The 17,481-nt window shown below is 34.8% G+C and overlaps 1 protein-coding gene across 2 annotated transcripts in view; it reads left to right on the top strand.

The window, feature by feature from the left end:
• Positions 1 to 17,481, top strand: part of CDK13 (cyclin dependent kinase 13) — a 110,325-nt gene that overhangs the window by 89,333 nt on the left and 3,511 nt on the right. For both annotated transcript variants that reach the window (XM_082846736.1, XM_082846735.1), the window contains exons 10-12: positions 8,246 to 8,362; positions 8,941 to 9,072; positions 14,923 to 15,128. In XM_082846736.1, the coding sequence (XP_082702862.1) occupies positions 8,246 to 8,362; positions 8,941 to 9,072; positions 14,923 to 15,128 (455 nt within the window). The remainder of the gene's footprint in view (positions 1 to 8,245; positions 8,363 to 8,940; positions 9,073 to 14,922; positions 15,129 to 17,481) is intronic.

The following is a 17,481-nucleotide window of genomic DNA, read 5'->3' as shown; positions in this document are numbered from 1 at the left end:
ATTTGAATGTTGGTGTGTTTAATGTCTCAGAGGTCTCTGAGACTGTCTTCAATTCTTATCATTCTTTTTTCTTTATTCTGCTTTGCGGTGGTTATTGCCACTATTTTATCTTCCAGGTCACTTATCTGTTCTTCCTCAGTTATTCTGCTACTGATGCCTTCTAGAGAATTTTTAATTTCATTTATTTGTTGTTCATCATTGTTTGTTTGCTCTTTAGTTCTTCTAGGTCCTTGTTAAACGTTTCTTGTATTTTCTCCATTCTACTTCCAAGATTTTGGATCATCTTTACTATCATTATTCTGAATTCTTTTTCAGGTAGACTGCCTATTTCCTCTTCATTTGTTAGGTCTGGTGGATTTTTACCTTGCTCCTTCATCTGCTGTGTGTTTCTCTGTCCTCTCATTTTGCTTATCTTACTGTGTTTGGAGTCTCCTTTTTGCTGGCTGCACGTTCGCAGTTCCTGTTGTTTCTGGTGTCTGTCCCCAATGGTTAAGGTTGGTTCAGTGGGTTGTGTAGTCTTCCTGGTGGAGGGGACTAGTATGTGTGTTCTGGTGGATGAGGCTGGATCTTGTCTTTCTCGTGGGCAGGACCACATCCAGTGGTGTGTTTTGGGGTGTCTGTGACCTTATTATGATTTTAGGCAGCCTCTCTGCTAATGGGTGGGGATGTGTTCCTATCCTGCTAGTTGTTTGGCATAGAGTGTCCAGCACCTGTAGCTTGCTCGTTGTTGAGTGGAGCTGGGTCTTAATGTTGAGATGGAGATCTCTGGGAGAGCTTTTGCCATTTGATATTACGTGGAGCCAGGAGGTCTCTGGTGGACCAGTGTCCTGAACTCGGCTCTCCCACCTCAGAGGCACAGGCCTGACACCCAGCTGGAGCACCAAGACCCTATCAGCCACACGGCTCTCTCTGGGCTTCTATTTCGGCAGCAGCAATGTGACTCTGGACGGTGTGAGCCACTTTTTTCGCCAGTTGACCAAGGAGAAGTGTGATGGCGTCCAGTGTCTCTTGAAAATGCAAAACCAGTGCTGTGGCCATGCCCTCCTCCAGGATGCGCGGAAGCCTTCTCAAGATGAGTGGGGTAAAACCCAGGACGCTGTGGAAGCCGCCATTCTTAGGGAGAAGAACCTGAACCAGACACTATTGGATCTGCGTGCCCTGGGTTCTGCCTGCGCCCCCTTTTTTTTTAAGATTGTAGTTCATCGTATGTTAGTCATTATAGTCCTATTGAGAATTTCAAAAGACTTTTTTAAAACAACAGTTGATTTTAATGTTTATTTGGAGGCCTGAACCTGAAAATAGCTAGGAAAATTCTTTAAAAAGAAGGACAATTTGGCATATCATATGTTAAATCAAAATTTTAGTAACTAAAACCAATTTGTACTGGCACAAGATACACAGATGAATTAGCGCAATTATATGGGAAATTCAAAAGTAAAGAAAGTTCGTATGGACCTTAGAATATAATACAGTAGACATTTCAAATTAGGGAGTTAATTGAATAGTATTTATTGATTGCTGGTTGTGTACCTGTTACCAGTCCTGAGGATACAGTGGAGGTTGGGAATTTTATCCCCAGTGCCTAGTAACTGGCACACAACTTTTTCTGCTTTCTTGTTGGGGGAGACAGAGAAAACAAATTAATATAATACATCAGGTGGTGATGAGCACAGGGGATAGAAGATGATAGCAGGAAGCGCTGTGTATGGAGCCAGGGAAAGTCTCTCCCATAGGTACCATCTGAGCAGAGAGCTGAGTGAACAGCAGAGTCATGATCCTGAGGCATGAGTGTGTTTGGATTATTTTATGGACATGTTAAGTCAGTTAGGGAACCGTATGGGAAACAAAAAGAAAGCTCAAGCCATCCAGTTAGTGGCATACTGTACAGTTACTAAAAAGGAAATGGTAGATCTGGACATGTTGATAATGCAAAAGCAACACTGTCACGTGAAAAGAGCAGTTTTACAGAAGGCTGTGTTTGGTTTGATCCCACATGGGTGAGACAAATTAAACACATCAAAAGAGTCTGGAATTGTTAATCTGAACATGGACTTGTGAGAGGGTTAGGGAAGGGACTGTTTTACTTTCTGCTTTATATGTTTCAAAACATCTTTGGGTTTTGGTAAGATATCAAATATTTATAATAATACAAAAAAGATGCTTCAATTTTGATTTTATAGCATTAATTATTTTTAAAACATGAAGAAAAAAAGGACGTTTCTGGTAAAAGAGACACGTCTCCTTGGTTTGAAGGAGGTGGCAGAGTATATTGAAAGGGGCAGGCTTTGGGATCTTACAGGCCTGGGTTCTAATGCCAGCTCAGCTACTTCCTGCTCTTGTGACTTAGGGTAAGTTCCATAATGCTATAAGTTTCTTTCTTCACAAGTAGAACAGGACAAATAATGTGCTTAGGATTGTAAAAATTAATGTGTTTCCTAGTACGTATTTACTTCTTCCCCTCATCTTATTTGCGGTAATGCTGGAATGTTTCCCCAGTCTAAAGCCTCAGGAATGATGAGTTCTAGGGTCTACATTGTACAAGTACATATAAATGGATCAAGGATGGTAATCCTAATGAGAATCTGTCTTAAAGAGCTTTACACTACAGTGGTCAAGTTATTTGTACTTTACCTGGTTCCAGAAAATATGTTAGGCAGATTACAAAAATTTTGTGATAAGAAGTAGCATGAATTAAAAGTAATGGCAAAGAGAGAGAAAAACATAGGTGGGGACAAAAAAAGGGATGAATGAGAGCAAAAATGTTTTTATATGAGAGTAATACTTTTAACTCTTAAGTGTTCTGGCAGCCAGTGAAAGAACCTTTATATCACACAATGTATATTGCTTATGGAATAAAAAACAATCATGGAAGAAATTAAAAGTAGATTTGGAATGAGAAGAATTCCCTGCACACATACACAAAGCCTCAGGTTACACAGGTAAAATTTTTACAACTTTAAAGGCATAGGCTTTGGTTGTTCCAGAATATAGGAAAAGAAGGAAAGTTCCCATATTTTATTTTATTTATTTATTTTTAATTTTTTAAAATTTATTTATTTTGTTTTGCAATACACGGGCCTCTCACTGTTGTGGCCTCTCCCGTTGCGGAGCACAGGCTCTGAACGCGCAGGCTCAGCGGCCATGGCTCACGGGCCCAGCCGCTCCGCGGCATGTGGGATCTTCCCGGACTGGGGCACGAACCTGTGTCCTCTGCATCGGCAGACGGACTCTCAACCACTGCACCACCAGGGAAGCCCAGTTCCCATATTTTCAAAAGTGAAGCATGTATACCTTCATAAATCATTAGCATAAAAATTTCTTTAGACTTGTACTTCTTAATCTTTTCAGTCTCTTCTTTATACTCTTAAACATTGTGAAAGATCCCAGGAGCTTGTTTATGTTGATTGTATGTATTGAAATTTAAAACTGAGAAGTAGAAATATTTATTAATTCATTTTAAAACAATATATTAACATAACATTTTAATTGTAAAAAGTTTATATTTCCCAAACTAAAATAAGTGTTGGTGAAATGAATAGCATTGTTTCACATTTTTATAAATCATTTAATGTCTGGCTTAAACATCTGGATAAACATCTGTGATATGCTGTTTTCAATAGTCTTTTCAGATAATTGTGCATATTCTTCCTTGAACCTTCAGTAAGTGGCAGTTCTTTTTACAGGTTAGTTGTAATGTGCAGTCTGTAACCACAGATTTTGTACTCTAATATATTGAAATCCATTGGTTTATCTTACATTCTGAATAGATCTTTTACCTGTGATGATTTTATAACATTATGTATTGGTCATTTGATAATATTGGATCACTGAATTGAGCAAATCTTCTAAAGTGTAGCATTTCATTATATAGTATTTGTTATGACCACTAATCTCATCAGAAAAGCCTTTAGGTATTTATTTTGAAACTGTCAAGTTCATGGTGTAGATATAAGTCTTCTAGTATTCTGATTTTCTCCTGAAAGCTTGAATTTTATAATTGACAGTAAATGCTGCAGTTGTCTTCCTTGAAGTAATAAGCTGACTTTGTTCCTGGTTAAGAAAATGCCTGGCAAATACCCAAGTATGAATGACCATAGTTTTTTAGTTGTTTTTGCAGGTAAAAATCGTGGTTCATGAAAAAAGCACCTACTTCAGCTTGCAACTCAAATAATTGCACAAGTGCTTCTCAAGATAACTATCACTTTGTTGTGCAACTGAAGTGCTTTATGAGTATTTTCTATTTCATTACTAAGAATATTGAAAAGATACGTACTCAAGTATAAGGGTTTAATAATAATTTTTACTGCTTCAACAAGTGCCTTCTTAAGTGAAACTCTCCCCCTATCTCCCCACCAAGGTTATGTGGTAGTGAAGAGTATTTACTGCTAATAGTCTGGTGCCACTGCCTCAAGTCATGCTAAGGTGCCAGTAGTTTTACCCACTACTGGCTTAATACCATCAGTGCAAAGTCAACACATTGGAAAGTATAAATAATGTCTTAATAATACCTTTGCCCTTCCAGACTCCTGAAGGGTCTAGGGGACACCGAGTGGTCTTTGGACCCCATTTTTGCAAACTGCTGATGTATACCAACTAAAAAGTAGAATACAGCATTACACTAAAATAACAGTACTTTGATTAGGCTCAAGTGGTATTCCTCTTTTGAACGTATGGATGACTAAATATTCTAAAATCTCTTAATTCGAAAATCTCTTACTAACGTCATAAATATAATTCATGACATTAGTAACTCAGGGAAGAAAATGCAGGTGATGATTGTAATAGAGTTTCTAAAAATCAAACTGATAGAACTAAAGAAGTATCCTTTTAAAATTTAAAAGCCACAAAAATAAAACCCATAGTCAAAAGGAATAAATCAATGCTTTCTAAGCAGGAGGTATATGTGAATTTGTATGTGTCTGTGAATATCTTTACTATGTGTTGTGTTTCTCAAGCTAAAAGTTATCATCTTTCCCAGGGGTAAACAATGAAAGTACTCCCATTAAAATCAGAAACCAAACAAAATTACCTAATATTGTGTGGCATGATTAGCATTTTAACATTGTTTGGAAATTGCCACATAATGTAGCATACCATGATGATAAAAAGGAATACATGTTTGAAAAAATATAGATGAATTGTGATTATAGGTGATGATAATAAACCTGGAAAGCCTCAAAGAAACAACTGTTAAAAGAAAACTATGTTAGGAACCATAGGCTCTCAGATGGCGATCTAAATTTTTTATGTCAAGTTTCAACCATTTCCTATAACAAAACTCTTCTAGTTATTGCTTAGGAAATATAATAGGGATAGGAACACATTCAAAAAGCAAAAACTAAAACCCATAAAAGGAAATATACAAGACCTAATTGAAGAAATTTATAAGTATACCTTGGAAATATTGCAGGTTTCGTTGTAGACTACCACAATAAAGCAAATATCAAAATAAAGTGAGTGACACACATTTTTTGGTTTCCCAGTGCATATAAAGTTATGTTTACACTATACTGTAGTCTATTAGGTGTGCAATAGCATTATGTGTGTATACCCTAATTTTAAAATACTGTATTGCTAAAAATACTAACCATCATTTGAGTCTTTGGCAAGTTGTAGTCTTTTGACTGATGGAGGGTTTGAAATACTGTGAGAATTACCAGAAAGTGACACAGAGACACAAAGTGAGTAAATGCTGTTGGCAGAATGGCGCCAATAGACTTTCTGACACACGGTTACCACAAACCTGAAGTTTGAAAAAAAAAAAAATCTACAAAGCACAATAAAATGAGGTATGCCTGTATAAAACCAAAGGAAGTATAAAAATGGAAATATTAAGCTTTGTAAAGATAGCAATCCGTTCTAAATTGATAAATTCAGAGCAGCAGTGGAATCCCAACAGGATTCTCTTACTTTTGGAGTGTGACAGTATTGATTCTACAATTCATCTGTAAGGAAATACTGAAAAGAATAATTAGAGGAATGAGTAGATAGAGGGGTTTGTCCTGTAAGTCTTATGAAAAATGTAAAGGTATCATATGATATTGACACCAGAGTAGATAAATCAGTAAGTCAAAATAGATTCTCAAAACAGACCTCAGATATTTAGGGATTTAGCATATGATGCATTTCAAAATGTCTTCAGTAAATGATTTGGGGATAGCTAATTGACCATCAGGCACTGATTTTGCCAATATGCAGTTATCAACTGCTGTCATGTCTGCTTCCCTAATTTCTGAAACGTTTCCCTGTCTTAGAATGTCTATTTCGTCCTGTATGCTGCTACCAGTTAGATAACTTTCCCACTCAACTATCTTCCCAGAACACATAAAATAATTAAAACTGTTTAGCTAAGAGGTAATGAAACTGATTTTTATTATAAGGCTATTAATGAGCCAGGTGCTAGCTCATTTAATTTCACAGGTCCAAAGTAAAATTAATCCCCATTTTACAAAAGAGCAACAGATTCTAAGCAATGCAATTTCACCAACATCACAGACAGGATTCAGTTCTAAAGTTCGTTTTCAAACTCTGTCTTCATTATAGTTAGGCAGACTGCCTCTTGAAACTGTATTGTATGGCCCCTGTCTAATGCTTCCAACTAAACCTCCCTTAGCCCTAAATTCCACCTATACTGATTTCCTTAGTCTTCCTTCCTCCCACAAATGTTTAGACTTTGCTACTTCCATGACTTGGCCTATGCACTAATCTTTGCCAGTAACAATTCTCTTATTCCCTTTCCCACCTGTCTATTGTTTACTTATCCTTTGAGTTGTAGGCAAAATTCTGCACCTCTTCTCTAACTTGAGTACGTTTTCTTGTATTTCTGTAGTTGAAAGTATCCTTCATTTTCTTTATTCCATTATATTTTATACTTCTGTCATGGTGCATATAAATCTGCCAGGGATTGATTATATTCATCTAGTTACTTGGGTATATTATGTAGTATACAAAAGTGAGAGAGTGGTTTTGACATAGTTTTCTTAAGCTCCGCTAAAGGATGTCTGGCAACTTTAGTTGTCACTTGCTTATGTACATTGGTGCATGTATTTATATTTATGTATATATGGAATATTTTTACTTTTAGTCAGTGATGCATGGACATTTTCTTTTCCTATATGAAGACTAGCTGATAATTTTATATAAAATGGGGCTTCCCTGGTGGCGCAGTGGTTGAGAATCTGCCTGCTAATGCAGGGGACACGGGTTCGAGCCCCGGTCTGGGAGGATCCCACATGCCACGGAGCAACTGGCCCGTGAGCCACGACTACTGAGCCTGCGCGTCTGGAGCCTGTGCTCTGCAACAAGAGAGACCGCGATAGTGAGAGGCCCGCACACCGCAATGAAGAGTGGCTCCCGCTTGCCACAACTAGAGAAAGCCCTTGCACAGAAACGAAAACCCAACACAGCAAAAATAAATTAATTAATTAATAAACTCCTACCCCCAACATCTTCTTAAAAAAAAAATGTACATTTATTCTTGAGATTCAGTATACTCAAGCATATTTAACCAATTTTTCATCTACATATTATCAAAACATTAGTTTTAAATGTTTACCAGCTAGAGCTATTTGTTATAGCATTTCTTCAGTTTACCATAACAAAGACTTACTAATTAATATAAAAAAAATGAGGGATTTCAAGATATAGATAGAGAGTAAAGCAGTTAAAATTTCTAAATACCTTGAAATCAGAGGCACTACTGAAATTGAAGAACTTCTGTGTTTCAGGAATGTGACTTTTAGGGTCCTCCTGTTGATCGAATTCAGCAGCAGTCTACAGTTCAGTTAGCTTCTTCAGTGTAGGAAATCTTTTCTGCTATTATTGCAGACTTCATTATATTCATAAGAGGTGATGATTAGGTACCTATAAAACCAGAGAAAGACATATACTAAACTCTAGTTCCTCAGTTTATTAGCATAAAAATTTTAAATTTTGGTTCAAAATATGCTCAACATATTTTGAATGTTGCCTGTGTTTTTAAGATTTGATTTTGCAGATATGAAGGTTTTCTTTCTAGGAATTGGAATGTTTGGAGTGTTAGAAGCATTCACTGAAAATAAATTGAATTCTTAAAATAAGTAATTGATTTGGGATGACTAAAATATTTAATGAAACTAGTATACATTGTATCAGGACTTCAACATTTGTATATTTAAAAATGAGTTGATGTTTTGTATAGCAGTTGTATGTATGATTTTTTTCTATGTAGTTTATATTGATGTACTTCTTTTTGTGTGTTGTTCAGCCGTATATGTGGAAGTCCATGTCCTGCAGTGTGGCCTGATGTAATCAAACTACCATATTTCAACACCATGAAACCAAAGAAGCAATATCGTCGAAAGTTAAGAGAAGAATTTGTTTTGTAAGAAGGGGATGCTTAAACATCCATATTGCGTTGATTTTTTTTTTAAGTTATTTCTTGAGAATTCTAAATGTCACTGTAGCCTCTGTTGACCTAAGGTCGACCTATCACAATTCTTCTATGTCATTTAATTTTGAGTTCCCTTTGCTACATGCAAATTACCATTTTACCATCATTATGAAATCAGTGCTTTGGAGTTATGTGTTTGATTTAGTGTTTACCTGAAAGAAGTTTAATAATACCATTTAAAATTTTAAAGAAACCGCTTACAAGATACTTGAACTGAGTTTTTTACTTTGTTGTAGGAAACTATTCTGTTAAGTTTTTAATTTATGTTAAAACAGCAAATTGCCCATAGAGCAGTAAAATATACTATTGTTTGCCAAATTTCAAATTATTTAGAATAATAATTATAAAATTATGTAAAAATAAATATTTCTTTAAAGGAATATTTGGAACTTACTGGAATAAAGTATCACGAACATGTTATAAAATGCTAATATTTAAAATAAGCTCCTAAAGCAACATTAAGCTTGAGTCTAAGAACATGCATGACTTTTATAATCCTCTCATGCCAGTATTCCTGCAGCTGCACTAGACTTATTTGATTACATGCTCGCCTTGGATCCTAGTAAGCGCTGCACTGCAGAGCAGGCTCTTCAGTGTGAGTTCCTACGGGATGTGGAACCCTCAAAAATGCCTCCACCAGAGTAAGTGACTTTTTACTATATGCAGAATCTGGACAATATTAATAACATCATTATGTAGCTATCAAAAGCTATTCCATGATTAGTTAAGTCAAAAGAAAGAATAAATCAAAAGGAATAGAATAGCAATAGTGTACATAATTTGCACATCTAGAATGCAGAGCCTTGCTTTATGGTCAGCTAACCATAGGACTAGCAGAAGCAGCCTTCCTCTAGTTAATTTTATTAACATATTTCTACCCTAAAAAAAAAATGTTATTGCTGCTGCTATTGTAGTACTGTTTCTGCCAGCACTAGTTGCTTAGCTAAAATTTTGAGTGCTATGCTAAGCATTTCTCATGTATTACATTAATCTTTATAATCTTAACAGGTGAGTATTATTATCACCATTTTACAGAGAAGGAAGCAGGCTCAGAGAGGTTAAGAAACTTGCCCAAGAATACAAATCTAGTAAAGGGTGAAGCCAGCTCTGAAATTCAAGTTAGTTCTATAACAAAAAGAGGTTCTGAAATATTCCTTAGCAGACTCTACAGTAGAAAATTCTTATCATTGAATAAAAATATTAGTGTCAAAAGCCTGTATGGAATGCGTCTACTGTCTGATGGTGGGAGGTGGGTGTCGGGTGGCAGGGAATGCACAGAGTCTGGGCGTCAGAATGGCTGGGTTCTTGAACCTTCACTCCCTTGTGGCTCCTGTAATTTCTCTAGGATTGATTTCGGGAAGGGGACAGAGCAGTCCATTTGGTTCTCCTTGATAGGATCTAGAAAGTTTGTAGAGATTTTCTTAGTAATTTTAAAAATGATGATGAGTGTCACAAAAACAAACCTGTCCCTATAACAATAAAATGTGTCCATGTAATAACAATTAGCATATTGTGAAGGAACAGACATAGGATTTGGAGTTCAAATCCTGGCTCTTCCACTTAATTAATTAGATTGGTCTTATTACAGTTCTGTGAGACCATCATATTTGGCTTTAGTTTTTACTGAATTGTATGTGAATAGCCTTTGTGGGATGATTTGGAAGGCAAAAAGGATCTATCATCTGACACGTTGAGGGACCTGAATCATTCACTGTTGAATTGTTTCATGGAATTTTTTGCTTATCAGTATATATCAGCAGTCTTGAAACTTTGGCTTTAGTACCTCTTTAAAGAATTTTTTTAAACTTTCAGTTTGGAAAATTTTCAACTCTATACAGAAGAATAGGAAGAATATTACAATGAACAGTCATATGCTCTTCATCTAGGTTCAAACACTTAACTAAAATTTGGACACATTTGATTTATCACTCCATATCTTTTTTTCCTGAACTATTTGCATATTATATTGTGGGAATGACATTTCACTTATAAATAATTCACCATGTTCTCTATAAGAACTGGGACTTTATTCTGTATAACTACAATATCATTATAAAGCATAAGAAATTTAACATTGTATTAGCTAATAGTTTATATTCAGATTTCTCTAGTTGGCACAATAGTTTCCTTTGTAGTCTGTTTTTCTGTTTGTTTTTGTTTTGGTTTTTTTGGATAAAGAATTTATTCCAAGCTCACACATTTCATTTAGTTGTTATGTCTCTTCAGTCTCTGAGGAAGACTTCTTACAACATTGACATTTTTGAAGAGCTAGCTGTTTTGTAAAGCATTCTACAGTCTGACTTTAACCACTACCTCATGATTAGTAATTAGTGTTTCTTTTTTTTTTTGGCAAGAATGCTACCTAGGGTAGTGATAGGTGCTTCCTGCTGTATCACATCAAGAGGAATATAATGTCATTTTTCTCCCGTTATTGGTAGTACTAAATTGATATCTTGGTTTAAGTGGTCCACATGAAAGAATTCTGGTAAAACTGTATTGAACACATTTTAAATAGACATCTAAATTTTTAAAATCAAGGGTTCAAATAGTTGCAAAAGGTATAATTTTCAGTGTCTAAGTGTAGGCACTTTAAAATAGAGCAGTTACATCATCTTGTAAATGTATTTAGTGGAATCAAAATACCTTAGCATTTGATATTCATCAACATTCACTCAGAAAATGTATGAACAAACTCTTCATCAATTGGACACTGTTGGGTGTGTGTGTGTGTGTGTGTGTGTGTGTGTGTGTGTGAACTTACATTGCTTCTGCACGTTTTTAATGTAGCATATATTTATGCTTGAAAGTATTTTATTGATTACCCTATAGTACTTCTTTAAAACACATATATGTATAAAAATGGAAATTTAATTTAAAAATTTCCTCTGACTACGAAGCTTTTTTTCTTGATTAAATTATTGCATGTATTAGTAGTACATATTTCAGTTTAAAAAAAAGAAAAAAATTAGTAAATTTTGTTGGAGATGCAACCTTAATGAAATAGTGCTGAGATTTTTTTCCCCAAGCAATTTGCATATCCATTAATTAATATTACTTATTCTAGAGTGAGGATATAGTTCCACATTAATTGTGATTTAAAACTTTTTGTAAGTACTCTTTTAAATAAGCATTTGAGACTGGATGGAGTTTTGTCATAGTTAAATCACTGAGTTCTTTGAACTTCTTCCACATTATGTCCCCAAAATCACAGTGCTCTGTTATCAAAAATTATTTTAATGACCTTTCAGATGTCAATTTAAGATTCTTTCTCTAATTTTTGTGACAGTAAAGAATTGGAAACCACATGACTTGCCAAAGATTTCTTATCCAGTCATTAATCATTTTTTTTCAAATTTTAAGAAAATAAACCAAAGAAGCTTTACCAATATTTATTACATGACTTCTTCTTATACTTGTTGCTTTTCCTTTTATTCGCACTTTCTTAATCCAGTATACTTAGAAAAGGTTAGGAAGTCAACATGTAATTTCAGTACTACTTAACCAATCCATTTGCTAAATTGTGTTTCTTATTACATTTTTAAAATATATGCTTTTGTCAAAATCTTGGAACTGTAGATGTATCCCATTCAATTTGTGGAAAATGTTTGCCACATAATAGGAAGTTCTGTTCATATTGTCAAGCACATCACCTAAATTCACTTAACTTTTATGAGAACACACCCGACTGCACTTTTGCATTAAAAATAAATATGTTAGTACACATTTTGGTAAACATTCTGTAAACCAGCAATAAATTATGATACATCTTTCTTAAGTACATCACTAAAGCAATCAGGTTGAAATTATAGTGATATTGATGTGATATTTAAATAAAAAATTATATAAACAATATAACATCTAGTTACTTTGTCATATGTAATGGGTAGTTAAAATTATAAAATTTAACTAAGGACTCTGAAGAAAGGCATTGGAATTCCTTTGGGAAATAGCCATGTGTATTAAATTTATCAGTTTTTTTAGGAATAAGCAAATGAGTGGGGTAATAAAAAAAAAACTCCATTAATTTTATTAGATGTCCTGTCACACTTTTTTAATGTACTTAATGAAAAGAGTATGTATTGCTAAGAAGTGAATTAGGCCAGCAGCTTGTCTATAATTTTATTTTTTCTTAAAAGCATTAAACAATTCATAAGATAAATACGATCAACTATAATTGGAATAAATATTTCATGATATGATATGATAAAAAAAATACTTTTAAACTACCTTGCTGAATGACGAAACATGAATATAATTCTTACTATGTGAGAGGCACTGTCCAAGCGCTTACATATGTTAACATATATTACCTGAACTCCACAAGGTAGATTGTCTTGTTAACCCCATTTTTAAAGATAAGCAAACTGAGGCACCGAGGTCAAGTTACTTGCCTATGAGACACAATAAGTAAGTGGCTGAGCCGGTATTTGAACCTTTAGAAAAGCACACATTAAAAATTTGGTTGTCCTGGAAACATTCCTGGTACATCTAATAGTCAGCATCACTAACCTCTCTATCCTGTTTAGCTATTTGTTGGGTAATGTTTATCTTTCCTACTGTTGAGATCATCCATAAAGAATCTCTTAACGTTTTAATTGTGGGAGGGAACAGAAGCCCTTTTTAGTGGATGTCTTTGCTTTATTCTCATGGGACTCTTCAACAAGAGCAATGCATTCCTTGAACATCAAGATGGGGAAAAAATGAAATCACTTCAGTCCCCCCACTCTGCAGTACTGCAGTATGTCTGAATTCAGAATAACCCCAACAGAGGCTAAGGTTACACATCTTGTAATACATGCGCACGCACACACACACACACACACACACACATACACACACACACACACACACACGAAAGTCTTTGGCAGGTTTTTGATGCCTTAAAGCTTCCCAATATCAATATTTCAAATTGTCCCTTTGTTTGTTACTCCAGGAGGTTTTTACACGCTGAGGCAATGCACCATAGTAAGATGGCTGAGAGGTATGCCTTTGTTTTGTTTTTGGACCTCAGGTGCATAGACTTGGTTTAATCATAATCCTTGTGTCACTCATCATTAGTCCATGCATGGCTCCCTTTTTTTCTTTTAGTTACTTAATTTAATTAGTTATTTTAAATGATGTTAATAAGCAGCCATGAACTTACCAAATAAAAGCTAGAATCTTGACAATAACCTACTTTACTCATATCATACCCTCTCCGCCCACAACCTGTCCCCCTTGCCTTCCTCCACCTGAGGTAACCATCATCCCTGTTTTCTTTTGTATATACTTTTTGTTGCCATCTATATGTACTCATAAAAAGTTATATTTTACAATTTTAGTTGCTTTTAATTTTATGAAAGAGTGTCATGCTGTTTGTAATCTGTTGGGAATGACTTTTTTTTCACTTAATATTATATTATATTGCTAAGATTTGACCATATTGTTGCATATGCCTTTATTTTATAACATGAGGTAAAACTAATTGTGAAAGAAGACGTGTGAAAGAACTTTCTGAACATGCAGGCCCTTCTCAAATACCAATTTTAGGAAAGAGGACATATGGATATGGAATTTCTTTTAGAATAATTCCAGGTATACTCCCTCAGAAAGTTTTCATGTATCCCTAGAGGTAAACATATCCAGGTTGAAGACCAGGTTGGGGCTGCTTAAGGGAATTTATAGATATTCTGGGCAAGTTTATTAACCTTTCCAAGCTTCAATTTTCTTATCTTTAAAATAGATATCATAGTAACTTCCCACTGGATTTTTTTATTAGGGTAAGAAGAAAATATTTATAAATCAAATATTTGTCTTTCTTTAAACAAAAGTTATTCTGCAGTGTTTCAATTTTGTGAAATTATACGAGGTAGAATTGTTTCAGAATTATGGATATCTTTGATAGTTGCTAGTTATTCAGAACTCTCAATGATGATTGATGAACCTGGATTACAATCTAATTTTGAAACTCCTCTGTAGCAATCAGTTTAATTCTAGAGCATTTGACTATAGAAGCAAATAAGAGGGTCTCAAAAAGTAAAAAGCTTGTACTAGAAGGTTTTTCGCAAATTTATGTCCTAGCCTTTGCTACTTTTTAATTCCGTGTCTAGTTTCTGCAAGTGGCATATTTTTCACTTTTTTTTTCCATGTCCTATTCAATGTATGTTGTACTATGATAAAAATTGGCTTTAAAAGATTGCACCAAGGCTAATAGTAACCTATTTTTGTGAACATATATTCTTCATTCATAGTTTTAATAAGTTATTATTCATTGATTATCCAGAAGCCACAGAAAAATAGTTTGTCTGTATAGGTGAAGCCCTGAAGGAGGGGGGCATTAAGGGTGATTTGTGTTGGAGGAGTTTACAAAGCCTGTGTGTGAAATCTTCAAGAATAACTTGTGGGGGAGCGGGGGTGGCAGCTTTGGGGCTATGTAGTAAATATATTATCATTTTGTTGTTGTTGTTGTTAAGAAATGCCATGGACAAAGAGTTTAATACTTTTTTTTCCAGCCTTCCTTTATGGCAAGATTGTCATGAGTTATGGAGTAAAAAGCGAAGAAGACAGAAGCAGATGGGCATGACTGATGATGTTTCCACAATTAAAGCCCCCAGAAAGGACTTGTCTCTGGGCATGGATGACAGCAGAACTAACACGCCTCAGGGTGTGCTGCCGTCTTCACAACTGAAATCTCAGGGCAACTCGAATGTAGCACCTGGTCAGTAATGCTTCCATGGGTTGATCTTCTTCACATTGTTTTGTGGCTGGCGTTAATTATATTGCTGTAGTGTTAAAGCACTTGTGGCTAAAAGTTGAACACTGAATTCAACATTTCCTTGTTATTCGATTGTGCCAGTACAGATGTTTCACTGCTACCGGCACCACAATATTAAGCAATCTCAAGGTGAGATTAATTTATAAAGAAGGCATCAAATTACATATGATTAGTGATGGGTCAGCTTTCTCTGCCTTCTTTTTTCCCCTAGTGCAAGAGTCAGTAGGTCTTTTACTGACACTATTCTGTGAGGCACAGCATTCAATGTCTGTGGATGCTTTTCAGGAGTAAGAAGAAAGATAAAGGAAAACAGCCCGGAATCAGAGTAGAAGCTCTTTCATACTGTTTGTAATGTTCTCAGGTTACTTTTAATATATTTCCCAATATATTATAGAATCTCAGACTGGAATCTGATATTGTGCCAGAAGTGACTTGAAGTATGATAAAGAAGGGTGTTTTGGGGAAAGTTAAATTTCTTCGTCTGACTCAATCTGTTGTAAGAGTAAGCTTCTTCACGAGGAACCAACCTCTTCAGTGTTGTCAGAAGTACAGTTAAATTCATTCTCTCATTTAGTTAACGACTTTAAAAAAAATGGAATCCACTCCTTCATTTTGCCTCATGAATCCGGAAAGCATTCAGCTTTAATGTTTTTATGAAGACAGAGATGATAAGAAATAAATACATGTATGTGTGGAGGTGGTGTTTTATTAAACATGAAAAATAGCCCAGCACTTATTAAGAGATGAGTAAGTATTGACTGCTCAGTTAGTTGGTTAAAACAGATCTGTGGATCAGATTGAACTTTTGGTGGTTAAATATAAATATAGAGTAGATTAGCTGAGAAAGCTTGAGAAAGATTACCTTAATGCTTTCCCATGTAGTCTGCAAGCTTAGAGTTGACCTTGGTCAGACTACATTAAAGTGCTAATACATGTTACTTTAAAAACCAAAATTAATTGTTATTTGTTGTTCAAAAGTATTCTTCAGAGTTTCTTGAAATAGTGAATTCCCCTTGTACATGAAAATATTTTATGTATATGTAGCTTAGGAGAAAAAAATGTTTATTTGTTGTACAAAGTGAGGGCTGTCTATTATCAAGTTCAGTATTATTTCTCTTCATGGTAAAACTATGTAAAATTTGGAGAAAGACAGAAGCAACAAGAAGTTTTCTTGGTTTGTGTTTATATCACCTGTTTTATATACCATCCACTACTGAAAAAGGATTTGAGATGGTTGTAACAGGAAATTTGGATGGTGGTCACTTGTCCCAGGCAACAGTTGTCATATTCCTTAATAAGACTACCAGGTGTTTATTTCTGCTTCTCTTCACGGAACTGATGTCCTTATTCCACTAGGAAGCCTAGTGGAATAGAGGGTGGTTATTTCACTCTATTTTAGCTGATAAAAAAATTCTGGGCTCATTTTGTTATTGTTTCTTAGCTTTGCATATTTACAACTCTGTTAATTTTAGAATTTCATTTTATCCCTCCCTCCCTCCTTCCCTTCTCTTTTCAAACTGTCAATATTAAGAAGTAAGGCTTCTAGTTTTTTGAAATAGGAATGAATCCTCTTTGCTCCATTTTCTACATCAATAAGTGCCATGAAATAAAAATGCCCCTTCTGTGAAGATGAGACACCACAGTTAAAGTGTACTTCTCTGAGCTCACATGGAGACTACCTCTGTTAATAGAGACATGAAAGGGAAAATGAGGAAAACTGGCACTTGGGGTGTAGCAAACAAGCATGGTTCCTTATTAATACCTGCAGATCACAAGGAGAACTTGCAAGAGTTTGTTTTGAATTATTCTAAAAATACTAAGAAGTAATAAAAAGTATATCAAAATATATAAAGAGAGAATATATTTTAAAAAGCATTAATCATCACTTTTTCATCTTGGAGTACTATTAGTCTGTCATCTGTGGTTATGGAAATTGCTTATCAGTATCTGTATTATCACTTAGCATATATAGTATTATGTACATTTGAGCCTTGTTGTTACGTATGACTCAGATAAACTTGCACAAGAACCTACGTAAACCATCACAAGTCTAAACTGAAAATTAGAAAAAGAAAAACAACTGTTTTCGTGGTCACGAATTAATGCCACCTTATATGTACATGATAAGCATGCTTCTGTAGGAGTTCCTAATTTACCAAGAGTGCTTAACTTTAAAAAAAAGAAGTTTGAATAAAAGACATTATATCAGACAGTCTACAAAATCCCAGTTTGAATTTACTGCAAAGATAAGGTTAGGTTTTTAGAAAATACGTGTTATTTTATATAAGCAGTACAG

Source organism: Leucopleurus acutus, assembly GCF_964270905.1.
Source record: "Leucopleurus acutus genome assembly, chromosome: 9".
In the NCBI taxonomy this organism is placed as follows: domain Eukaryota; kingdom Metazoa; phylum Chordata; class Mammalia; order Artiodactyla; family Delphinidae; genus Leucopleurus; species Leucopleurus acutus.
The sequence above is the reverse complement of the archived record's forward strand: the minus strand, read 5'-3'. Positions and strand labels throughout refer to the sequence as shown.